Genomic DNA, 23,008 nt, shown 5'->3' on the forward strand with positions numbered 1-23,008 from the left:
GACAGCCAACTAGCCGTGGCCTCTACGACGGGATGGTCAGAGCGTTACATGTTGTCATATCAAATCATTTTAACATAAGATTAAAAAGAAGCTCTGTCATGCATATTTATCTCTATAACAAAATCTGAAGCTCGTATATAGAGCAATATCAAGAAAAGCCCCTTACTCACCGATCATATATAATCTCAAATCCATGGACGTAGTTTTCATATGTTAATAATAGTCCAAACCTTAAGTTTGATAACATCCAAAACATTTTTTACTGTAACCATATTTTTTCCAACCCTCTTCTTCTCTTAGAATTTTCTAGTAAAATGACTTTAATCATACTGTATTCTTCTTAGACATATGTTATATCGTAAATCAATATATTTATAAATTTTTAAAATTATCATTATCACCACCAGTTCTTTGGAAAAATTGGTAAACCATAAGGTATACCAATATTACATTTTGACGGCATAGAGAGAGAGTTCAACGAGGTCGCACACCGAATAAGAAAAGAGTTATAACACAAAAGCACATCCCCAAAAACGCACACACACAAAAAAAGCACATCTCACCTCGAAGACTTGAGCGACCTCAGTACTCGTTTCTCTCTCACCGAACACACGGTACTTGTTCGATCTTCTTTGCTTTCATCAACCACTTCAGTGCCGCCACAAACTCCAACATTGCTCAAAAGTTTTGAGACATCTAAAAGTCAGGTTATCAAATCTATCTATCTATCCCTTATGCCGTGTTTGTCAATTCACGTTCGGCGTTCCCTTTTGTCTTTTAGTTTGTCCTCTCTCTCTCTCTTTCTGGGTTTTTGCTTGTGTCCTAACGCTACTGGGTTCGTGCCTAGAAACCAAAAACAATCGGAGATTAGGTAGATGCGGAATCCTCCTCCTCCTTTTTTATAACATCACCCGCTTGTCGTGTTTCTACGTTTTAAAGGTTTCGACTTTGTGCTGCTTTTCTTCTTACAGTAAGTACCCATTGTGGTATATGTTCAGATCGTTGTGAATTACATACATGGCTATCTATAGCTATTATAACTTGTTGATGTTTTGGATCGATTGCTTGCTTGTTCTCTGGTGGTTTTGCTTTGATCAGGTCTGGTTTTATGTCTGAATCTTAGGTCTGTGTTTCAATTTTAATTCAGCTTTGAAAACACTTAGCTTTATCATCTTTTCAGTCTCCTCGTGTTTCTCTCTAAAGTCTTTTCTGGGTTTTTTTATTAGAATCTCCCTGTCTCTCTATTGCTCTCACGATCTGAAGTTGTTGAATCTTCTTCAAGTTTGATACTTTTGTGAATCTGATATGTTAAAAAGCTTTCTACTTTACCCCCTATTGTGTTGTTCTTGGACAATGTATGTATGTATCCTTGAGGTTTGTTTTTACTTTATACATTCTTTGATTGTCAATTTCAATTTCAATTTCAATGAGTTTCAGATCTCCTATGTGTCTGCATGTCGCCGGGAAACCTCCATTGATTTCTCTCTTTGCTGTTTGAATAAGATGTTTTTATAACAATGTGATCAGTAAACCAAACCTTGCCTAGATGTTAATAATGATTGAGATTCATTATTTTAAAATGTACTTTTTCTTTTGGTGCAGACAATATTGATGGACGAGGAAAACAATCTTATGGAAGAAACAGCTCTCATCGAAGATTCTTCTGATGTTGAATTTGCCTGTTGTGGAGATCCAAAAGTTGAGCCTCGTGTTGGAGACGAGTTTCAGGCCAAGATTCCTCCTATGTTGTCTGCATCCGAACGTGCAGTGCTTCTTTCAACTCCTCTAGCTTTGGATGATCATTCCTCATACTCCTTTCTCATCGGACAACCTGTTCAAGTAACGTGGATAGACAAACGTCCAAAAGGACAAGCAAATGGAGATGATGATGATGTTGACATGAACCAATCTTTGAAATCTTTAAGATCAAAAAGAAGTCGCTGCTCTGACAAGAATCCGAAACCCAAGAAGCGGAGACTGAATCTTGAGGCTGTTCCGGAGTTACCATCCAGTTCTTGGGAGGACCATGAGGTGGCTAGCTTTGTTCTTGGTCTTTACACCTTCGGGAAGAACTTCACTCAGGTGAAGAAGTTCATGGAGAGCAAAGGCACAGGAGAGATACTGTTGTTTTACTTTGGCAAGTTCTACAACTCAGTTAAGTACCACACCTGGTCTGATTCACGCAAGAAGCGTAGTCGAAAATGCGTATATGGAAGAAAGCTCTACTCAGGATGGAGGCAACAGCAGTTGCTGTCCCGTTTGGTTCCTTCTATCTCTGATGAATCTCAGAAACAGATGCTTGTGAATGTGAGTCTCTCTTGCATTATAATGCTATACTCCCTCCGTTTCAAAATTTTAAATGTCGTTTTATGATTCCAATGCAACTTTTACTATTAATTCGTCTCTTTTGCCACTAATTAAACTAACATAAACAACGACAACTAATTTGAAACGGAGGGAGTATTTGTTTTGGTAATTGATCTTACCTTTTTTTTTGTAGGTCTCCAAGTCATTTGCTGAAGGGAAGATCACTCTAAAGAAATACATAGACGCTATGAAGGATCTTGTGGGTCTCAGGCTTCTGGTAGACGCTGTGGCGGTTGGTAAAGGAAAAGAGGATCTCACGGTTCGGTCAGCAGTACCAGTTAAGACCAACAAACCATGGTTCACGGTTTCTCCAAAGTCTTCTTCGTTCCCGGGCTTAGGGGCTTACGCTTCACTCACGTCTGCCGACATAATAAACCAGTTAAAAGGCAGTTCCCGTCTAAGCAAAGCTCGGTGCAGCGATATCTTCTGGGAAGCTGTGTGGCCGCGTTTGCTAGCCAGAGGATGGCACTCAGAGCAGCCAAAGGACAGAAGCTATATTACATCTAAGGATAACATTGTTTTCATTGTCCCTGGAGTGAAACGGTTCTCGAGAGGGGAACTTGTCAAAGGCGATCATTATTTTGACTCTGTCAGTGACATTCTAACAAAGGTTGCTTCTGAGCCTGAGCTTCTTGAGTTTGAAACAGGAGGAGGAGGAGAGATAGTCAACGAATCCGTTAACTCTTCTGACCAATCAGATGAAGAGCTTCGCCCGTCTGATAGTCAGAGACACCGTTACCTCAAGTCTCCAAGCTCTAGCCGTGGAAACCTGCAAATGAGATTCACTGTTGTTGACACTAGTTTAGCCTCTGGAGGGAAACTGTGTGATTTACGGAATCTGAAAGTCTCTGAGACAAAGACTGGTTTAGGAGACAAAGATTCTTCTTCCCTGCCCAGTCAAAATGTGGAAATGCCCTCTCTGGATGCTCCAATGCGGTTTGTTATTGTTGATACGAGTCTAGACCACCGTAAGAAATGGTCTGGTTTAAGGAGATGGAAACGTTTACCAAGTGATGGCAGAAACAAGGATGATTCTAGCGTCAAGGAGGAGGAAGAGAGTTTGGAGAGGGTTAAGGATCCATCGAAGAGGCTGATCAAAAAGCATAGAGCAGAAGACACTAATCATCATTCAGTAAAATCTGCTCCATCGTTGAAACGCAGACGGCTCAGTGCTTGCGTAAAGAGGGAGAAGAGCCTTTCAAAAGAGGATCCTGAATCAGACAGCTTAAGTTTATGTGCGGTCCAACACAAGAACAGCACCATTGAAGAGATGAATGAAGACAAAGAGAGATATGAAACCGAGTTATCGGTTGATTATAAGAACTTAAAGTCTGATCAATCAGAAAAGACTGGAAATGGACCGTCTTCTGCGGTTGTTGATACCCAAGAAATGTCAGAGACCAAACCAAATGGGTTATGTTCGGTCTCTGGTGAAGACAACGACTGTTCTCCAGAGGAGATAAGAACAAGCCATGAACTCATTTCATCAGAACATCACTCAAACGGGCTCTGTTCAGCATCAGGCTCAGACAAAGGACGTGTTTCCATTGATACGGAACAAGAGCAAGAAGTTGAGCTACATCAGAAAGCGACCATTGACCACCCGGTCAATACTCAAGAACTTGGTTCATCAGAACAACAAGAAGCTAATACAGATGCTCCTAGAAGACACAGCACAAGAAAGCGACCATTGACCACCAGGGCTCTGGAAGCTCTTGAATCTTGTTTACTTACAACCGAGATAATGGAAACTACGGTTAAACCAAGAAAACGTGAAAGATCTTCGAGGAAAAAGCACTCAGCTAAAGTGAGTAACAGAACACAGCTTTTGCCAGACAATGGGATTGCAGATAAGGAGCAAAGAGGAGGAGAAGATGGAAGCAAAGCAACAGCAAGTAACAACCCTTTGGATCAAATAGAGGATACAAAGCCTAGCTTTATTCATAATGGAGCCACAACTGAGAGTAGTAAGCCTCCTCTGGATCGAAGACATGATTCAAAGCCGGCGCTAACTGAACATCCTAAACTCCCACCCATTATTTTAAAGCTTTCGTTAAAGCGTAGCAGAGCTTCAGAGACTTAGAGTCTGAAGAGTTTGGGCGTTGGCTGTGACAGCATTAGCCTTGCTATAGACTAATGTGTACAGAAGTAAAAAGATTTTTATAAGGGTTTTATTACATACTCTTCTTTGTTCTTCATTTTTTGTTGGGTTAAATGTGACGAACAGTACACAACATATCCAAGTTTTTTTTTTCTTTCTAAATGGTGAAGTCTTTCTTCTAGCCCTCCTCTCATCTCAGTGAATGCATATTTGCCTATAAGTAATGTTTTCTATTATTCGATTTGTTGGGAGGTTATTCGAAATGATTTTTATATGGTCTAGATCCCGAGAATCGAAGTGAAATAATGATGCTCATGCTGTCATGCATATAATTTATACAGCATATACACGAATCCTGAATAGTAGTATTAGTAGTCTTAGTACTATACTTACAAATCCTGAATAGTAAGTAATACTAGTCACAACAATGTTAATACTACTGTACAAATCTTGACTGATCAAGTGCAGCTGATTTGTTGTGGCCGATTGATGACTGCCTTATCCAAGTTGTTGGAGACTGCTTGAGTTAAGTTAGAGTCCTCAAAACCAAGCTCTGCTCCAAATCCTTTGTAGTCACAACAATGGAACCAAATTTCAAAAGAGCACAACTAATGTCAGTTCAAATTCATTTCACATACTCCTTAGATTAGTTTTAGCTTATATTTTTCGAACTTACTTTGGATCAAAGACAAGTTTCTGAACCTCTTTGATAGCTGAACTAGCTGCGTATAACGATATTTTTCCTATCTGATATATTAAAAACGCAAACCATTTTTTCAAGAGTTTCAGGAGGGAAGGCACTGAGATGGTTAATAGTTTTGTTACCTCTAGAATCTGAAGTTTTGCCTCATGGTCATTCGGTAAACACCTGATTTCTTCAGCTAGTCTAGCTGACTCTTCAACGCTTTCAGGTCCTTTTGTTTTTCTTACCAAACTCGTCTTCAGTTGTTGTCTCTTGTTGTGTTCATTTAAGAACAATCCATTCGTTCATACAACGGCTTCTCAAATGTTCCCTGCAAATACTCGGCCAGCTTTGGGACGTCTTGGCGTCGAAATACATCCCACTTAGCTCCTCCTGCACGTGAGGACGTGCAAGAAAACCCCATGGTGTGACCGTGATCCAATATGTTCTCTGCATTCACACTCAACATCAATCTCTGGTTCATTCTTCTCCTTATGGACTCTCCCAAGTGTTATTTTCCTTAGTATTTACCAAACTATTTTTTTGTCGTTACTAAACTAATTAACAGCCTTTTTTTTAACAGCGTTAACATTACCCTTTTTTGACATACAGCGTTAGCATTACTTAGGATAGGATAAAGGGGAAAACTAACTTAAGGAAAATAACTAATATTAAAAAAAGGAATAACCGCTTCCCGCGTGTGTAAAACCTTTTTCTTTTTAAAAAAGATCTTCTCTTTGCCTAAATTTCAAAAGCTTTTTTTTTTCTTTTGAATCATGGAGTGTAGGCCGTTAGATCTGACGATCATATCCGCGGAGGATCTCAAAGACATCCAACTCATCGGCAAACAGGACTTATACGCCGTCGTTTCAATCAACCGCGACGCGAGGACGAAGCAGAAGACGAAGGTGGACAAAGATTGCGGGACCAAGCCCAAATGGAGACACCAGATGAAGCTCACCGTCGACGACGCGGCGGCGAATGAGAATCGTCTCACACTCCTCATCGAGATCGTGGCTGATCGTCCCATCGCGGGTGATAAGCCCGTGGGAGAGGTTAGCGTTCCGGTGAAGGAGCTTTTGGATCAGAACGAGGAGGAGGAGAAGACGGTGACGTACGCCGTGAGGCTGCCTAACGGGAAGTCCAAAGGTTATCTCAAATTCTCGTTCAAGTTTGGTGAGAAGTATACTTTCGGAGGAGCCTCGAGTGCTCCTCACGCGCCTGGATTATCGACTCTGGAGCATAAGGCTATAGATCATCAGCCTGTAACGGCTTACCCGCCCGGACAAGGTGCCCCGGTTGCATACCCGCCGGGTTCTTCCGGATACCCACCACCAGGACATGATGATAAACATGGTGGTGGAGTTTACGGTTATCCACCACCTGGAGGTCCGGGTGGCTATCCTCCGGCTGGCCCTGGCGGGTATCCACCACCCGGTGCATACCCGCAACACCAACATGGTGGATATCCACCCCAACAGCAAGGAGGTTACCCGGGTTATCCACCACAGGGTCCGGGTTATGGATATCCGCCACAAGGTCCAGGCTATGGATATCCGCCTCAGGGTCCGTACGGTTACCCGCAACAGCAAGGTTATGGTGGTAAACCGCAGAAGCCGAAGAAGCACGGAGGAGCTGGAATGGGTCTAGGACTTGGACTCGGAGCTGGTTTATTGGGTGGGTTGCTGGTTGGTGAAGCTATTGATGATATAGCAGATATGGGTGGCGACTTTGATTTCTGATCTTCTGTTTTTGCTATCTCTGTGTTGTGATTAACTATTTCATTTTCTTTAGGCAAATGGTTCTATGTTTTTCTTTTGGATTATCCTGTGAGAAATCAACATGTTCTGTTTTCTTGTCTGTGTGTTGTTTCTGGCTCTCTCCTAACGAAAACTGTGTGAAGTTGATATATGTTGCTATCAGATATTTCGTATGAGATTAATAATCAGTTTTTCATTCAACAACATTCAAGTGTTAGGAAAGGGAGGTCTCAGAAATGTAAAAATGTCAGATAATTATTTGTATAAATGCTAACATCAAATCCGTTATCGTCCAGCGGTTAGGATATCTGGCTTTCACCCAGGAGACCCGGGTTCGATTCCCGGTAACGGAGCTTTTTTATTTTATTTTCATGCATTGTAAGTATGGATTTAGTTATCAAGTATGGCAACAGAGTGTTCCTTTCACAACTGTAATGTTTATTCTACGTCTCCAAGTGGCTTCTTTAATTTGTATTGGACTCTAATGTTTAGAGTTAGACGCTACTAGTTAGGCGTTTAGATCAATTATCAAACTATGTATAAAACGATACAAACGTTTTTCAAGCAACCACAAATAGATTATTTTAAGAGGTTCGGTTCATTGCTAAAAGACACAATAACAGACCAACTAAAAGTTTTTAAATAGAAAAAACATATTATTAATTGTTCATTCGAGATATAATAAGTAACTCAAATCCAAATCAGATTATTATACTACGAGTGGACCATGAGAAGCATGACTCAATTTGGATACGGCGGTACTCTATTCCCGGTCACCAGGTCTTCTTTTCAGTCAGATCTCACCTGCAAAGCAAAGTTTGTCATGATGTTAACTGAAGCAAACATGATAATGACACAAAGGTAGACTTAGACAACCCTCGCTTCTCTAGACTTCCTCATGTGTTTTATATTTGGTTGAGAGCAGCTAATTATTTAAACAAGGTTTATCTTACTTACGGGTGAAACTGGAGAATTTGATCTCGATCTTGACCGGGACCTGCAGTAAGACAAAAACAAAAAACCTTGTTAATGTGGCGTCATGACAAAACAATTTTCTACTGACCATCTCCCATCTGGACTCGGGTGTTGGTCTAGAAAAGAACTAAAACATGGATTCCAGCATGGACAGAAAAAAAGAAACGTTAGGGAATCAGAGGACTCTTAGGCCAAAATGTACAGCTGATACGGGCTGAGTATCAGAGCAGCAAGTCCTAGGATCCATCTAAGATTAACCCCATCAAGTCCCTAAGATCCAGTCCCCAGCTCGCCGCAGTGAGCCAGATCTAGAAAAACAAACAAGGCAATACAGCTGAAACCTCAGATATCCAGATTCACATATCTTTGCCCTTCCATTAGGAAATAAATTTTTCACAAAAGAGAACTTCTAGCTGAGTTAGTATCACAAGATAAACTAGTACCACCAACATATAGTTAGGCCGGTCAAAAAAATTCAACTTTTTTTAAGATAAAAACAACAAAACTTCTTTTGTTGTAAGAGGAGTTCAATAAGCAAGAAAACTAGCACTCCATGCAAACATATGTAATAATGGTATAAATGTAGATAACCATACCTTGAGATCGAGCTATACGGAGTTGGAGAACGAGAAGATCTAGCAGGCGACAAACTGCATTACGCTTTGAAGTCAGTCAAAAACTCATAAATAACAAGTTGCAGGACTAACGACCTCTTTCAGCTTTAGTTTCATGGAAAGGTACGTAATAAAACTGACCTTCTGCTACTATAACTATAGCTTCGACCACGGCTTCGACTCCTGCTTCTAGAATAATATGGGCTGCGACTCACACTCCTCGACTCATATTCTCTCACCTGAACATTGGAATTAGAGATGACTGACTATATATCGATCTAGTCATTAACGAAATCAAAGAAGGCAACACCACATACATACCCGTATATAAGCTCTGGAGAAAGCATTTCGAAACTCAGAGTCATCAAGCTTCCTTATCTGTTACAACAGAAATTTATAAAGGGAGCATCAAAGAGTTGACACAATGGCCTCAAAGAAGATTAAATTGTGGGCATGAGGCACTGCTAAGATATACAACTTACCGCGTACTTCATATCATCATAGTTGCTATAGTCCACAACCCCTGACATGCCTATAAAAAAAAAAGTGTTAAGTCTTGCTGATTACACTTAAAAATTAAAATCATGAACTAGAGCTATTCTCTTTCACAGGACACTAAATTATTTATATATATCTACAAGAAGGTTATTAAACTAGAGAATGATAACTCACCTCCACGGTCACGAAAAACTTCAGAAAAGCAGACATCTCCAGCTTTGCGCATGTGATCCTTAATCATCCATAAGTAGCAAATAACATCAGTTCAGAACACAGTAAACACAGCATGAACTAGAGAGAACATACATCAAGAAAGACACAATATCATATCCCATACCTTAAGGTCCTGCCAGGAAGCAGATGGCGGCAACCCCGTCACAAGCACTGTATGTTTTTACCAAATAAAAAAGGTGGCAACACTGAGTTTCTTTTTTTTTTTTTCAAAACGCGAAATAACGTAAAATAAACACACTTGAGAAGATATTATACACACCACGATAGTCAGACCGTCTAGAAGGTGCACGGCTCCCACTGTAGCTGCTGCTGTGCCTATCCACCGAGGATGAACCTCTACGACCACCATGTGCAATCTCAACCTAACCATCACACAAAAGTTCAGCATCTTCAGAACAAACCTAAATATTCACACAAAAGGTAACAAACACCTTCATAATAAAGATAAATGTTATAACTGACCCGTAGACGACATCCATCAAAGTCATACCCATCCCGCCCATAAATAGCATCATCTGCATCACGAGGATCTTCAAACTGCATCAATAACAGACTCATTAGCCATAAGTCATTCACAAGAAAGAACAAAACAGATACATTAAATTTTAAGCTCCTATAATCATATATACCTCAACAAATGCATAACCAGGAGGTCTCGGTGGAATCTTCAGATCAATGTCCACAATGGGTCCATACTGCAAGGAAGATTCAACACTATTACTTAAGAGTACGTGCAGATAGATCCTAATGAATTCGAAAAGAGAGACACAGAAGATGTTATTCAAAACCTTGTAGAAGAGATCTTCAACCTCTCTCATACGAATATCGCCAGGCAAGTTCCCAACGTAGATCGTACGGTTCCATCGGCTGCTACTCATCTGACACCTCGCAGTTAGATAACAACAAAAATTACGAAAAAAATTGAAAATTAAACAGAAAATATATTTGAAGCTCTTACATTTGCTTGCAGGGAGAGAGACACGAAGAGGAGGAGCGAGAAAGCGTTAGATTGTTCTGGAAACAAAAGACAACTAACCAGAAGCGTACTTTTAAACGGAAGTGGAGTTGATCTGCTGCGGCCACGTGTAAAGTGGGATTCCTACATTCAACTCTCTCTCAGCCGTTCGATTAAATTTCTCGACAAAGATACGAGATTGTTGTAATAAAAGCCCATTAATGTACCCAAAAGGCCCAGAACTCAGTTTGGTCGGATTCGGACAGGACAAGCTTGGTTTCCTAGGTTATCTTAAAACACAGTCGTTTTGGTAGGAAAGAGGAACATTAGATCGCGAGAAAAAACATTCTCTCTCGGCTCCGGAAACGCATCCGATCTCTCCCTCTCTGTTTCTCTCCGGTAAGTTCATCTGTTATGCTCGTCTTTGAATACTCTCCGATTACTTTGTTAGAGTTATATTCGGACAATCTCCAGTCGTCATCAGCAGTTTCCATTGTTCACTTGCAGTTGCATCGACCAATCTCATTCATAAACCTACCAAAGAAATAACCTCTCATTATCATCCAGCAAGCATGTTCAAAAAGTAAGAATCTCTCTTCTCTCAATTCATATTCGACTAACCCTTTTGTTTTAAATCTTTTGATGAGGACAATAGCTTGTGAGTATAATGTAGATAGCCATTTATTGTTACAGTAATGTATCAGCTTGGTTTTTTTATATTTTCTTCAAGGTTTTTGGGTTGTGCTTCTTGAAGTTGTTAGTCTTTACAGATGGTATCAAATTCAATGAGATTGGATCTTTATTTGGTTCATCCTATCAACTCTATCCATCTCCCATACATGATTACACCTTCCTATTGAGTCTTTTTGTATAAAATGTCTATCTCTCTACTAGTGGTCTTTCTCTCTTAGACAGGCATTTACATCTCTTTGCTATACCCGTTTTGTCTACGATATGTTAATTATTTTTTAACTTAGGTTTTCATTGGAGGAGATTTCATCACAGAACCAAGTAAAGGCGTCTGTCCAACGTAGGATTCGCCAGAGTATTCAAGAAGAGGTATCCTTGCTGTTTTATCCCATCTTAAAACTTGTTGAGATTATGTGTAGCTTGTTGGGTGTAAAGATGTTAAAATGTAATGTTGCAGTACCCTGGGCTTGAAACAGTGTTGGAGGATCTACTTCCCAAAAAGTCTCCTCTCATTGTAGTCAAGTGGTTCGTAAGCTAACAAACTTCATATTATCAGTGCTATGTTTTCTCAACTTTGTTTAGCCACTGACTTATATTTTTTCTCGTGTGCAGCCCAAACCATCTGACCCTAGTTGTTGTCAACAATGTCCCTCTCTTCTTCTGTATCCGTGATGGGCCATACATGCCAACTCTGCGTCTTCTTCATCAATGTAAGCTCACCTCTTTGCCTTATTATAGTGCCAAGGTTTTGGCATTGGCTGTTACCGGAAGATTAAGCTATGTTCTTGAAAAAACTCTGCGACCCTGTTCACAATAGAAATCAATGGAAAGAATCTTGAGTTTTTATCAGTTAGCCGAGAATGTAGACGTGGCACTTGAATGTTCTTGGAGTTTTTTGCAGACCCAAGTATAATGAAGAGGTTTCAAGTTGATAGAGGTGCCATAAAGTTTGTTTTCTCTGGTGCAAACATAATGTGTCCTGGTCTTACGTCCCCTGGAGGCGTTCTTGATGAAGAAGTTGAGGCAGAGAGGCCAGTGGTATATGAACACACAAATAAAAATAAACATTTTTTGGGGTTGATTTGTTTCTGGTTGATCTTAAACCATGAGTTTGTATTTGTTTTAGGCTATATATGCAGAAGGAAAGCAACATGCCTTAGCAATAGGCTTCACCAAAATGTCAGCCAAAGACATGTAAGTTAAATTTCCTTCATGCCAAACTCAAAATCACAACTGGAATGTAGGAATCATGATTTGGTCTCTATGCTAGTTTAGTAGTATTGTTTTCTGACTCGGTTGTCTATGTTTTGTTGTGACATCTCTTATTTGGTTGTTGACAGAAAGAGCATCAACAAAGGAATCGGAGTGGACAACATGCATTACCTCAACGACGGTCTCTGGAAGGTACTTACTCCCCTCCTGCATCGAGTCGATTAAAGGATTTTATCGAGTTAGAGTTTATAAAACTTGTATTGCATGTTTGTCTGCAGATGGAAAGGCTAGATTGAGGAACGAAGTCAAACGTCTTGTGTGAATCACTGTGGAAGAGATCTCCTTTTTATGTTTCTCTAAACTTATGGAGCTTTTGTCCGGATCTCCACCTTAGCTTCTGTTTTCAAATATTCCATGTTTTCTTTTACGAGAGAGCGGCCAATCAACCTTAGCTAAGGTTAAACAGTTTCCAAATATTTTGCTAGCTCCGTATAACCCATTACTTTAATTACGTCTTTAAACATATCAAGTTATTGAAGAAAGAAACAGTACAAGTCTTATGATGACACATAAGTAGGAATATAATGTGCCTAGTGCCTACTAATTAGTTATTATGGTGTTGTACAAAAGTACTAACATTAATGTGAATTGCATGACACCATGACAACATTTTATTTACTTAACTAAAATAATGACACCCGCCATGACATTTTTTTTTTTTTTTGAACTTAACCCGCCATGAGATGTGTAAGAATGTCTTCACCCCTCGTGTTATTATGCTAAAAAAAGTGACAACATTTGCTCACATCATGAACGCATTGGTGAACGTACGCATGCACACGTCGTCGGCTCTATTATTTTTTAGAATAATTTGCCATTGGAACCAAACATGTCAACGAAAATAATCTTTTATGTTACAAAACTTACAATAAATTTTGTCAAGTGGTTGCTAACCAAATGATTAATTTAACAATCTTGTGGGGGTTTTCTTTCTTTATTACTCCATCAATTTTAAAATAATATTTTATTATTCCATCCGTTTCTTTATTTCTCTAGAGTTTTTACATTTATTAAGAAAACATGTAAAATTTTGACAATAAATACATTAATTTCTGTATTTAGCTATTTTTTATGATTTTTAACCAATCAAAATTTAGTAAATACAATTAATGTCTTTGAAATTTACAATTTTCTATTATTACATATATTGAAAATGTAAAATATGAACTTTTTAGAAATAATTTTTTTAAACATGGATCATTCTAAAACGGAATGAATATTTTTTGTCGGATGAAAAGTCGTCTAAAAATTCTAAATTCAATAATAATGAAAAATTCTTCAGTGATAACGACTGGCCAACTCATTAATTTTCTCATCGTACAAGTTTCCACCCGAAATTATTCACATTTATCAACTTAACCGAAATATTTTGCACCCATCTTTAATTTAGCAGCTCAACTTTTGAGATTTAGGCCTGACTTCAATCCCATCAATTACAATCCCACCCTTCAACTGATACCCTTTCACTTCGGTTAGACTCATCACAACCTCCTCGTTACCTTCCCGTCCTGTCTCGAACTCTCCCAGCTCTATCTCCATCCACCCGTCTTCTCGCATCTCCGGCTCTCTCCGATAATATCCGAAAATCTCCTCCTTCTTGGCCATTTGCTGTTTCTTGTCATCCAAGCAACTTAGATAACTCGTCTTTGTTTTATTCTCACCATTCCCCACTTTTATCCAAGTCTCGGCCGGAACCAAGTCTAGTCCATATGCTCGTTCAGTCACTTTCATAATCAGATAAGCTCCGTAGCTCGTGCTCGGCGATAGAGCCCCGGTTTGGATTTTTCCGATGATTTCTAACCAGTCCGTCATTATAAGTCGGGCCCCTTCCGAAAATCTAAAACGATTTTTTAAAAAAGAAATAAATTTAAATAAAAATACGTTTTGACACCAACCATACAACTTATTAATATTAAAATTTAAAAGATGACCTTGAATCTGATCGATGGCTCCAAGACCAGTAATGTCGTTGATCGCTCCAAGTTATGGAAAGTTCTCTTGCCGACAAAACAAACGATATCTTCCCAGTTAGCTTCTCGATCTTGAATATCTAAGATCAAAACATAACTAAGTTAACTAAAGCTCTTTTATATATATATATATATATATAGAAAGACCCAAGAATGTAACAATAACCTTTCTGCCATTATCGATGAGTATTGATTCACAGAGACAACGAAAGAGCTCCTTTTTGGAGGAGAAACTCTGATGAGTGGAGCTAGAGATGAGGCGGCTGTAATCTGAGGGAAGAAACTTCTCCCAGACGAAATCAGAGTCTCCCGCGACCCGGAAAACAGAGGAGACAGACGCCGAGGAGAATGTGTCGGCCGGAGTTGTGAAGGAGAGTATATTAGCCACGCATGCTTCTGGTAACATCATTATCCTTTCTTCAATCGTCAACATTGAAAAATAGAGAATAGTAATATTGATGGCTTTGTTTGTTTCTTATGTTTTTCTACATGTGTTTTGCGTTCAAGACGAAAGCGGTGACCGATTAATCATACTACTAGATATTGATCCGCGCTAATATGCACCAAATAAAATTGTTTATTAAATTATTTATTACATGTTGTATTAAGGGATTTGTTGTATAATTTTCTTTTAGGGATCATATATCTGTTCGGATTCAATTGATTTATTTATATTTTTTGGACTTTTAGAGTTAGAAATTTAAATCGTATTCGGATATTAACAAATTTTGGTTTGAATTTAGTTTGATTCATTGCGGTTTCGGTTTGGATTTGACTTTGGGTACTCATCTTAATTATGCTTTTTTAATATAAATCCAAATATACTTAAATCCTAAAAATTCAAAAATAAAATAATATTAAACATAAAAAATGAATAATGTAAGACTAAATATTTAACTTTACATAAAAATTAGTTCAATTTAAATAGTTGGATGAAGAACAAATAAACATTTTCAGTATTTTGAATATTTTTTGTTATTTCTAGATATTTACTTGTGATTATGTTGATAAATTTTAGATATTTTCATACTTTTGAATATCTAATAGATATAATTTTTAAAATAATTAACATATTTAATTATATAATTGTGATTTAGATATTTTTGGTATTCAAAATATTTTAGTTTGGATCAGATTTAGATCTGGTTATCTAGATATTAAACTTTTAGATCCATATGTGTGCTTAATCAGTCTTAGTTTGTGTTTAGTATTACTTTTAAATCTATTCCAGTTTGGTTCTTTGGGTTATTGGATCATACGTTAAGAATACTTATAAAATGGTTGTGCGTCGTGTCAATATTGTTGGACATGTTGAAAAATTGACGTAGTCTATAACCAATAATGTGTATTTTCTTATAAAAATTCTTGGTAAATATAATAAAAACACGATACAGTCAAGCGAAAAGTCTCAGAGTTGTATGGAAAATAATGTGATATCTTAGTCAGCACCTGAATTCTGTTTTTCAATCGATTTTATGAACTTTTTTTCTTGTAAAGCTTTTCTGATTTCTGATTTTTTATCAATCTGATTATGTTTTGAATTCTTGGTCTGATATGATAACTCCGTAAATAAAAGTAATATTTGGCTAAACTAAAGATCTGATTTTGTGTGTGGTGTTTTTTAACTCAATTTTTTTAATTCATAACCAATCAAAATTATTTATTTCCTTCGTGTTCAGAAACTTCAACCATGGCTAAGTTCAGCAAGATATGAAACTTTCAATTTCTAAAAATATTCTCATTCCAGCATTTTAGTTGATGTGAATCTTAATGATTTTGTAATTTTATTTATTTCAAAGTGATATTATTCAGTAGTTTTACCGAAAGTATTTCAGTACATTAATACAAATGTTTAAAATAAAGGAACTAAAAATCAACTAATTAAAAAAAGGTTAGTGTGAACGCACTAAGTCTGCGGTGAAGTTAAAAAAAAAATTAATATGTGAACACATTAATTGTTAAAAGATTGTGAAACAAACATATCAGTATATTCAAATTGAAATCGAAGCTGTCACGTGTCCAATGTAGTGTGAAAGCATTAAATGATAATGATTTTCTTTTAATATATAAAAGATATAATATTAGCATATGCTTTGGCAATTTAATACATATATTATATTCTTTCTTTCTTGGAACACTAGAGGTTTGGCAATTTTTGGTCCAAAAGAAATATGAATTTGTGTATCTGAAAAATGCAATTGTCTATAAGCTTTCTAGTTTCTTAAAAATAAAACATATATGGATTTAGTTTATGTCATTTCGCAAAATGCAATTATTTACCGATTTCTAATTTATTTTTGAATAAAACATAATTTCAACTTTTTCCAGCAAATATCACCTAACTTTTGTGTTCTAAAAAAATCACCTAACTTTTATAATTTCAAAAATTAATTTGTGTTATGTATTTTTAGCTAAGAATGCAAAAAGTAAACAAAACAGTAACACAATGATGTAATAAAAGAATGCATATACTACCTTTGACACAAAATATGTGAAGCAAATGACATAAGTATATGTTTTGCGAGTGGTATGAGTTGCAAGAATCACATAAATCTTTACTAGTCAAATATTAAGAGTAGCTACAATTCCTTATTTGCCTACAATATAATTTTCAGACTGATTTCATTTTTCAACAATGGAGGCTTCGTCCTTGTGTAATGAAAGAAGCAAATTGAAATGTCAATAAGCACACATATAATCTAATTGCAATCAGAAATGTAATAAACCAAATCAGTGGTTCAAGAGGAAGAGCACAATATCATAGCCTCAGAGATTCCAATTCATCATAATTTTTAGTTTATATTTCATATCTATATAACATATGAACTGTAATTTTTTTTTAGTTTTTGCTTTAGATATAAAACGCACAAAAAATGCTTCATGATTTTTTCTAGAAATAATTACCATAACTTTATGTGAAAATTCTCTAAGAAATACGAAAAAACTCATCATCCAAACATTTTCAGTAAGGGTAAACAAAAATATGGCAACATAAGACAATACTGCAATAAAATTCAACAAGCGATATCAAGAAAATTGAAAACTTTTAGTTTTTGTATCTTGATTCCAATATTTATACTTTATATACATAAAATACAAACTGAAATCTTTTAGTTTTTGGATCAGAGATAAAACTTATAAACATGCGTCATGAATTTTTATCTAGAAAGAATTACCATAACTTTATGTGTAAATCGTCTTAGCAATACGAATAAACTCACAAATCCAAACATTTCATTAAGGATAAAAAAAATGCAGCAACATTAGAAAATACTACAGTAAAATTCAACAAGCAATATCAAGAAAAAAATAACATAACAATAATCGTTAAACAAAATAAAACATAACAGCAATGAAAAACTTAAAAATTACCGACAAATAGAGATTGTCTGCACAATTTTGTAGACGAAAACTTATCGGAATTTTCAACAACAAAATTCCGAACATCATCACATAAGCTAATAAACACATATTTTGTCTAATTCTCATGATATAATATTTTTGATTCTCAGCAGATGTTTCTATTCTAAAATATAAGGAATTTATTGCTCACGAATATTTCAGGTTCATGAGCAATACGTAGATTTATTTTGTAAATTTTTCAAACTGCCTAAAATTTGTTTAGGCTCTAATTAATTTTTTGGGGCTTCGCATTTTTGAACAATGGGTTTTACAAAACTTACATGCATGTAAATTGTATATTTATTTAAAATCTGCTGGTTTTTGGCATTTTACTGATAATTCTTTAGAAACAGTTTGGAGAATGCACAATGAATACAATTGGGTAGAACCAAAAAAAATATTTAAAAAACTACAACTTGGAAAGCCCTGTTAGTAACATGTGGTCACTGAACCTTTGCTTGGTCTTTTTCCTTCCATAGCGTCTTTCTTTTTCTTGCATTCTGCGCATAAGAAGGGACCTTCCCATCGCTTAGGTGCTGAAGAGATGGTAGGACCCTCATTGCATGATAAACCTTCAGCTGGAGATTGATCTATTTGGCATACTGCACAATTCAAGAGCCCTGTTTCCATATTGGAGAGAAGATCCTTTCCCAATCTGCATTTCAAACCAGCAATAAAGACAGACTGATTATCAGTCTCTGAAACTCTCAGTTACTATTTACTAATATCCTTTCTTGGCTATAAAAGGTTTACCTATCTGCAAGCACAGTAGAACCTTCTTCAAACAACTCTTCTACAACCCCAACAGAAGAAAGCTTGTTCCCGTTCTTGTTGTTTGTATCCGAATGTTTTGTCCTAGAAAGAAATGCGGTGAAATGTGTTCTGCTTCTTACTAGGAGTTGGAGCCAGGTAAGATGATCAGATGGAACTATGTCAACAACTACACAAGTAGTATCATCCTTCAACCCTTTTGTTCGCAATGCTTCCTGCAAAAAAAAAAAAAACATATGATTCAGAGTTTAATAGGAATCTCTAGATCAGAGGATATACACTGTACAAAAATTTAGTCAATGGGGGTTGATGACCAAACCTTAACAACAAGTTTAGCAGCAAGCTCGGCAGATAAACCACGGCAAGCTTTGGCAGCCATATCAGAAGACAGTATATCCCATATACCATCTGAAGCTATAATGAGTCTCCCTCCAGCATCTGAAAGCTGAATACACAGATGACAAAACAAGAAAAAAACATTTTGTTCAGTGTCTAATGATATAAGCATTGATGAAAAATGCACCAAGGGGGAAGAAGGGGACTTACTTTCACTTGCTTTACATGCGGTATTGGGACAATGTATTCTCCCACATCAGTATCACCAATAGACCTCGAAAGACACAAACCACCTCCAGCATCGAAGTGGGCCGACCTATTGCGTCATCAGAACCATTACATCCCCACCACAAACCAAAACACAATGAAGCTATAACTGAAGTTTAGTGGACAATCATGAGCATACCGGATTGCCACCAAAAACATTAAGCCTTCCAACCTCGCCTCCACTGGCAGTTATGCGTTCTCTCTCTTCAACGTTCTCTTCAAGCCTGTGATCGACAGTGAGTAGAGAGACCACACCACCTTGGGTGTCTAAAATGCAGCGTGAGTCGCCAACAGAACCAACAGTGATAGTCCAACCATCAATTATAACAAATGTCACAGTTGTTCCAGATGTTTCCCCTGTAAAACACAACAGATATCAACAGTCAGAGCATGGTTGGTAAAAAACAGAACACGAAAGCAAGGGACTCTAAGCAATTAGCTGGACCTTTTTTTTTTTTGTTAAACAAAAGGTTAAACACGGGCCTATTAAAGATACAGACCTAACCCCCAGATAAGAGGTGCAGCCCACGACAGGCCCTCTCCCGGATTTTCATACGGACGTATCCGCAGCTATGGTGAGCAGAACAATGTAACTTAGTTTCCGCAGCAAGAAGATCGAATTCGGAATGTGTTTGCATCCAAGGCTCGTCCACTACTACTGGACCACAAAGTCCACTCACTTTATTAAAGTATCAATACAAATACTAATCATTGCCTTTTTTCTTAAAATTGTTCCATTTACAAATATTTCATTGAAAATAATTAAAAAAAAAATCTTGCAAACTCTATTTTTATTTGTCAAAAATATTATATTTTCTCTTTGTGATAATTATTTTATTGAACCTGACACCAACTCGTTCAGAAATTGAGTGAGCATTTAATTTTTTGTTAACGCTGTGAATAAAATGAAAAAAAAAAAACATACACGTATTATCACGAAGTTACCGTATAACATGTTTAATATTTGGTTTTTGTTCTTAATTGAAAAAATTATACTTAAACCGTAACGAACCGAGAAATTAGCGCTAAAGACTCCAAGCTTGCTTCTTTCAAAACAAAGCTAACTATAGCTGATGAGCACACAGAGAGAGGCTTAATGGAAATCGAGCGGAAGCTGCTGCGTCTCCTCCACGGCCACAGCACTCGAACCCGTTTACCCGAGATCCACGCCCACCTCCTCCGCCACTCCCTCCACGGCTCCAATCTCCTCCTCGCCCACTTCATCTCCATCTGCGGGTCCCTCCGCTACTCCGACTACGCCTCGCGCGTCTTCTCCCACATCCAAAACCCCAACGTCCTCGTCTTCAACGCCATCATCAAATGCTACTCCCTCGTCGGCCCTCCTCTAAAGTCCCTCTCTTTCTTCTCCTCCATGAAAGCCCGCGGCATCTGGGCCGACGAGTACACCTACGCGCCTCTCCTCAAATCGTGCTCGTCGATTTCCGATTCACGATTCGGGGAGTGCGTCCACGGTGAGGTTGTTAGGACCGGGTTGAACCGGCTTGGTTCGATTCGGATCGGGGTCGTGGAGCTTTATGCTGCGGGTGGGAGGATGGGTGATGCGCAGAAGGTGTTCGACGAAATGCCTGAGAGAAACGTTGTCGTTTGGAACTTGATGATTAGAGGGTTCTGCGACTCTGGGGATGTTGAGAGAGGTCTTGGATTGTTCCGGAAGATGAGGGAGAGGAGTGTTGTGTCGTGGAACTCGATGATTTCGAGCTTGTCTAAATGTGGCAGGGGCCGTGAGGCTTTGGAGCTTTTCTGTGAAATGGTTGATCAAGGCTTCGATCCAGACGAGGCCACTGTGGTGACTGTCTTGCCCGTCTCTGCTTCTCTCGGAGTTTTGGATACTGGGAAATGGATTCATTCCACGGCAGAAGCCAAGGGTTTGGTTAAAGATTTCGTCACCGTGGGAAACGCTTTGGTTGATTTTTACTGCAAGAGCGGCGACTTGGAGGCTGCGAAAGAGATATTCAAGAAAATGCAGCGGAGAAATGTGGTTTCTTGGAACACAATGATATCAGGATCAGCAGTTAACGGGAATGGGGAGTTCGGGATAGACTTGTTCGATGATATGATTACGGAAGGAAAAGTATCTCCAAACGAAGCGACGTTCTTGGGGGTTTTGGCGTGTTGCTCATACACTGGTCAGGTTGAGAAAGGAGAGGAGTTGTTCGGTTTGATGATGGAGAGATTCAAGCTTGAGCCGAGCACTGAGCACTATGGTGTAATGGTTGATTTAATGAGCAGGAGCGGACGGATCAAAGAGGCGTTTGAGTTTCTCAAAGGCATGCCTGTAAAGGCCAATGCGTCGATGTGGGGTTCGCTTCTCAGTGCGTGCCGCAGCCACGGAGATGTGAAGCTAGCTGAGGTTGCAGCTATGGAGTTGGTGAGGATAGAGCCGGAGAATTCGGGGAACTATGTGTTGTTATCTAATCTGTATGCAGAGGAAGGGAGATGGGAAGATGTAGAGAAGGTAAGAGCGTTGATGAAGAAGAAATCTCTGAGAAAATCTACAGGCCAAAGCAGTGTTTGCAATGTATCATCCTAAGAAGTATTCTTTGATATCATAATGATTACTACTTCACAATCAGAATCACATTTTTGTTTTAGAGTTGTAAGCCATCAGACTTAACACATAGCATTAGAACTTTAAGAGGAAAAACTACAATAGAGAAACAGTTTTATGTCTTTTCAAAGAGGAAAATTTTTGAGATGTCTGATTCATAAAACCGTGAAGCAAATCGCCGATGCTTGTTTGGTTTTCCTACTTGATGTAGTAAGACAGCCATTTGAAGCCCTCACCATATCCCATTTTGCGGACGATGCTGCACATGAAGACCTCAAGGGGACGAACACCAGATTCTCCAAGACTCACATTGCTTTTACCGGTAGTGAAATTGGTGAGACCCAAGTGATACCTCAGCTCGTCTTCAGAGGCTGCATAAGGAATATCAATCTTGTTCCCAAGGATAAGAAAAGGGACACTTGCTAATGCTTCATCAGATAGAAGAGCGTCAAGCTCTCTTTTTGACTCCACAAACCTCTCCTTGTCGTAGGCATCCACTAGGTACACAACAGCATCAACCTTTACACACACAGAGAAAATAGTTTGTGACCAACAGAGGTATAGATTCACAGACACACACATGTATCTTCTGGTTTTGGTTCCAGCATAAACATCTAAACTATATAGTTCTATGCTTTCAATATTCTGCCATGTAATAACACAAAGCATGTCTCTAGTGATATTGATTATGTTGTGATGCTACTGAGAGAGAGATGGTTAAAACCTTGGCATAGTAGTCTTTCCAGACCCTACGGGCAATCTGATGGCCACCCAAGTCAAAGGCCTTGAACTTGATTTTGCCAATGCTCAGTTCCTCCGATGTGGGATGCTGTGTTGGCTGGTGCTGAACTAATCTCTGTAACAGACAAAACAGGGAAACGAGATTGAGCATGTTTTGGTTGCGCCTTTCATTACAAGCTTATATACATGTCCGAACACACAATCCGCTGTTCGAAAAACACCATATCTAATCAAATAAGAAGAAGAATCACCTCGTCTTTGAGCATGTGAAGCAAAGTAGTTTTTCCGGCATTGTCGAGACCTAGAAACAAGATCTTCGCCTCTTTCTGCCATAAGCCTAGCGTGGCCAGGATTCCATAGAACCAATCGAACAAAAACATGACAAAGTCGTCTTCAGATAACTTTTATGATCTTCGTATTCAGAGATCTAATCGAGAGAGAGAGAGAGAAGAACCAAAAATCAAATAGAAAAGGTTTTGTTTGATTGATTGATGAGTGAAATCATTATTAAATGCCAGTAACGCATTTATACAAAAAGGAGAAAGGGGAATAATAAACACGTGGATGATGGGGAGCTGGTGGATTGATGTGGAGCCTCCTGATTGGTACTCGTCCTTCTCGTTGACGTAATTCGAACCAATGTGAACCGTCCGATCTAAGAATCAGAGGTTAGGATCTTTTTAATACGTTGGCTTTGTTGGTTGGACTTTAATAGAATTTTCTTTCTCCGGGTAGGTGAGAGAGCCAAAAGAGAGATGGTTGGCAAAAGAAGATTAATGGCAGGAGATGAGTTTCTTTTTGACG

General features: G+C 38.2%; 7 protein-coding genes, 1 long non-coding RNA gene, 1 other non-coding gene and 1 pseudogene across 11 annotated transcripts; 6 read left to right on the forward strand and 4 right to left on the reverse strand.

Moving 5' to 3' along the window:
• Positions 1 to 515: 515 nt before the first annotated feature.
• Positions 516 to 4,615, forward strand: LOC103871640 (the record flags this gene model as incomplete). Its single annotated transcript, XM_033272837.1, has 3 exons — positions 516 to 614; positions 1,603 to 2,307; positions 2,501 to 4,615. Coding segments are annotated over 3 exons (2,754 nt in total), but the record flags the coding sequence as incomplete, so codon positions are not given.
• Positions 4,616 to 4,917: 302 nt separating this feature from the next.
• LOC103871641 (protein SRC2 homolog) lies at positions 4,918 to 7,061 on the forward strand. Its single transcript, XM_009149917.3, has one exon. It carries the CDS (start codon positions 5,927 to 5,929, stop codon positions 6,890 to 6,892), a length of 966 nt encoding a protein of 321 aa, XP_009148165.1. The 5' UTR covers positions 4,918 to 5,926; the 3' UTR covers positions 6,893 to 7,061.
• Positions 7,062 to 7,191: 130 nt separating this feature from the next.
• Positions 7,192 to 7,263, forward strand: TRNAE-UUC. The gene has a single exon. It is a non-coding gene; the product is annotated as a tRNA-Glu (tRNA).
• Positions 7,264 to 7,435: 172 nt separating this feature from the next.
• LOC103871643 (serine/arginine-rich splicing factor SR30) lies at positions 7,436 to 10,259 on the reverse strand. 3 transcript variants are annotated; one of them, XR_633561.2, is made up of 14 exons: positions 10,190 to 10,258; positions 10,020 to 10,109; positions 9,861 to 9,926; positions 9,694 to 9,768; positions 9,491 to 9,593; positions 9,335 to 9,381; positions 9,172 to 9,229; positions 8,982 to 9,031; positions 8,821 to 8,877; positions 8,641 to 8,738; positions 8,482 to 8,535; positions 8,097 to 8,193; positions 7,868 to 7,907; positions 7,436 to 7,714 (listed from the first exon to the last, which is right to left on the reverse strand). XR_633561.2 is itself a non-coding variant. In XM_009149918.2 (13 exons), the coding sequence occupies exons 2-13, from the start codon at positions 10,107 to 10,109 to the stop codon at positions 7,700 to 7,702; spliced, it is 753 nt and encodes a 250-aa protein (XP_009148166.1). In that variant the 5' UTR covers positions 10,190 to 10,259; the 3' UTR covers positions 7,436 to 7,699. The 3 variants fall into 3 exon arrangements, 1 of the variants encoding a protein (XP_009148166.1); XM_009149918.2 differs by lacking the exon at positions 8,097 to 8,193 and having other exon boundaries at positions 10,190 to 10,259; XR_633560.3 differs by having other exon boundaries at positions 7,473 to 7,714; positions 7,868 to 8,193; positions 10,190 to 10,257.
• A 180-nt stretch (positions 10,260 to 10,439) lies between these two features.
• Positions 10,440 to 12,613, forward strand: LOC103871644 (malignant T-cell-amplified sequence 1 homolog). Its single transcript, XM_009149920.3, has 9 exons — positions 10,440 to 10,585; positions 10,694 to 10,769; positions 11,164 to 11,245; positions 11,334 to 11,401; positions 11,489 to 11,586; positions 11,778 to 11,914; positions 12,003 to 12,070; positions 12,217 to 12,280; positions 12,367 to 12,613. The coding sequence occupies exons 2-9, from the start codon at positions 10,759 to 10,761 to the stop codon at positions 12,382 to 12,384; spliced, it is 546 nt and encodes a 181-aa protein (XP_009148168.1). The 5' UTR covers positions 10,440 to 10,585; positions 10,694 to 10,758; the 3' UTR covers positions 12,385 to 12,613.
• A 645-nt stretch (positions 12,614 to 13,258) lies between these two features.
• Positions 13,259 to 14,628, reverse strand: LOC103871646 (F-box protein PP2-B15). Its single transcript, XM_009149921.2, has 3 exons — positions 14,285 to 14,628; positions 14,080 to 14,198; positions 13,259 to 13,985 (listed from the first exon to the last, which is right to left on the reverse strand). Exons 1-3 carry the CDS (start codon positions 14,549 to 14,551, stop codon positions 13,535 to 13,537), a joined length of 837 nt encoding a protein of 278 aa, XP_009148169.1. The 5' UTR covers positions 14,552 to 14,628; the 3' UTR covers positions 13,259 to 13,534.
• LOC103871645 lies at positions 14,403 to 14,807 on the forward strand. The gene is made up of 2 exons (XR_633562.3): positions 14,403 to 14,517; positions 14,626 to 14,807. It is a non-coding gene; the product is annotated as an uncharacterized LOC103871645 (long non-coding RNA).
• Positions 14,808 to 15,636: 829 nt separating this feature from the next.
• On the reverse strand, positions 15,637 to 19,261 carry LOC103871705 (annotated as a pseudogene).
• Positions 19,259 to 21,506, forward strand: LOC103871648 (pentatricopeptide repeat-containing protein At1g09190). Its single transcript, XM_009149923.3, has one exon. The coding sequence runs from the start codon at positions 19,991 to 19,993 to the stop codon at positions 21,443 to 21,445; it is 1,455 nt and encodes a 484-aa protein (XP_009148171.1). The 5' UTR covers positions 19,259 to 19,990; the 3' UTR covers positions 21,446 to 21,506.
• Positions 21,435 to 22,719, reverse strand: LOC103871647 (GTP-binding protein SAR1B). Its single transcript, XM_009149922.3, has 3 exons — positions 22,456 to 22,719; positions 22,188 to 22,319; positions 21,435 to 21,982 (listed from the first exon to the last, which is right to left on the reverse strand). The coding sequence occupies exons 1-3, from the start codon at positions 22,582 to 22,584 to the stop codon at positions 21,662 to 21,664; spliced, it is 582 nt and encodes a 193-aa protein (XP_009148170.1). The 5' UTR covers positions 22,585 to 22,719; the 3' UTR covers positions 21,435 to 21,661.
• Positions 22,720 to 23,008: the final 289 nt, after the last annotated feature.

Source organism: Brassica rapa, chromosome A06 (assembly GCF_000309985.2).
Source record: "Brassica rapa cultivar Chiifu-401-42 chromosome A06, CAAS_Brap_v3.01, whole genome shotgun sequence".
In the NCBI taxonomy this organism is placed as follows: Eukaryota; Viridiplantae; Streptophyta; class Magnoliopsida; order Brassicales; family Brassicaceae; genus Brassica; species Brassica rapa.

What these genes read in the sequence shown, in the direction of transcription:
- LOC103871643 (XM_009149918.2), bottom strand. Translation starts at nt 10,109, where the DNA reads ATGAGTAGCAGCCGATGGAACCGTACGATCTACGTTGGGAACTTGCCT. An exon ending in TTGAAGATCTCTTCTACAAG is followed by an intron (nt 9,927 to 10,019) that starts GTTTTGAATAAC and finishes TCTTCCTTGCAG; the next exon opens with TATGGACCCATTGTGGACAT. An exon ending in TATAGTTATAGTAGCAGAAG is followed by an intron (nt 8,536 to 8,640) that starts GTCAGTTTTATT and finishes AGCGTAATGCAG; the next exon opens with TTTGTCGCCTGCTAGATCTT.
- LOC103871641 (XM_009149917.3), top strand. Translation starts at nt 5,927, where the DNA reads ATGGAGTGTAGGCCGTTAGATCTGACGATCATATCCGCGGAGGATCTC.
- LOC103871644 (XM_009149920.3), top strand. An exon ending in TTGAGGCAGAGAGGCCAGTG is followed by an intron (nt 11,915 to 12,002) that starts GTATATGAACAC and finishes TATTTGTTTTAG; the next exon opens with GCTATATATGCAGAAGGAAA. An exon ending in AAAATGTCAGCCAAAGACAT is followed by an intron (nt 12,071 to 12,216) that starts GTAAGTTAAATT and finishes GGTTGTTGACAG; the next exon opens with AAAGAGCATCAACAAAGGAA.
- LOC103871646 (XM_009149921.2), bottom strand. Translation starts at nt 14,551, where the DNA reads ATGTTGACGATTGAAGAAAGGATAATGATGTTACCAGAAGCATGCGTG. An exon ending in TCATCGATAATGGCAGAAAG is followed by an intron (nt 14,199 to 14,284) that starts GTTATTGTTACA and finishes TTTTGATCTTAG; the next exon opens with ATATTCAAGATCGAGAAGCT. An exon ending in AGCCATCGATCAGATTCAAG is followed by an intron (nt 13,986 to 14,079) that starts GTCATCTTTTAA and finishes AAATCGTTTTAG; the next exon opens with ATTTTCGGAAGGGGCCCGAC.
- LOC103871648 (XM_009149923.3), top strand. Translation starts at nt 19,991, where the DNA reads ATGGAAATCGAGCGGAAGCTGCTGCGTCTCCTCCACGGCCACAGCACT.
- LOC103871647 (XM_009149922.3), bottom strand. Translation starts at nt 22,584, where the DNA reads ATGTTTTTGTTCGATTGGTTCTATGGAATCCTGGCCACGCTAGGCTTA. An exon ending in TTCACATGCTCAAAGACGAG is followed by an intron (nt 22,320 to 22,455) that starts GTGATTCTTCTT and finishes TGTCTGTTACAG; the next exon opens with AGATTAGTTCAGCACCAGCC. An exon ending in GGAAAGACTACTATGCCAAG is followed by an intron (nt 21,983 to 22,187) that starts GTTTTAACCATC and finishes GTGTGTGTAAAG; the next exon opens with GTTGATGCTGTTGTGTACCT.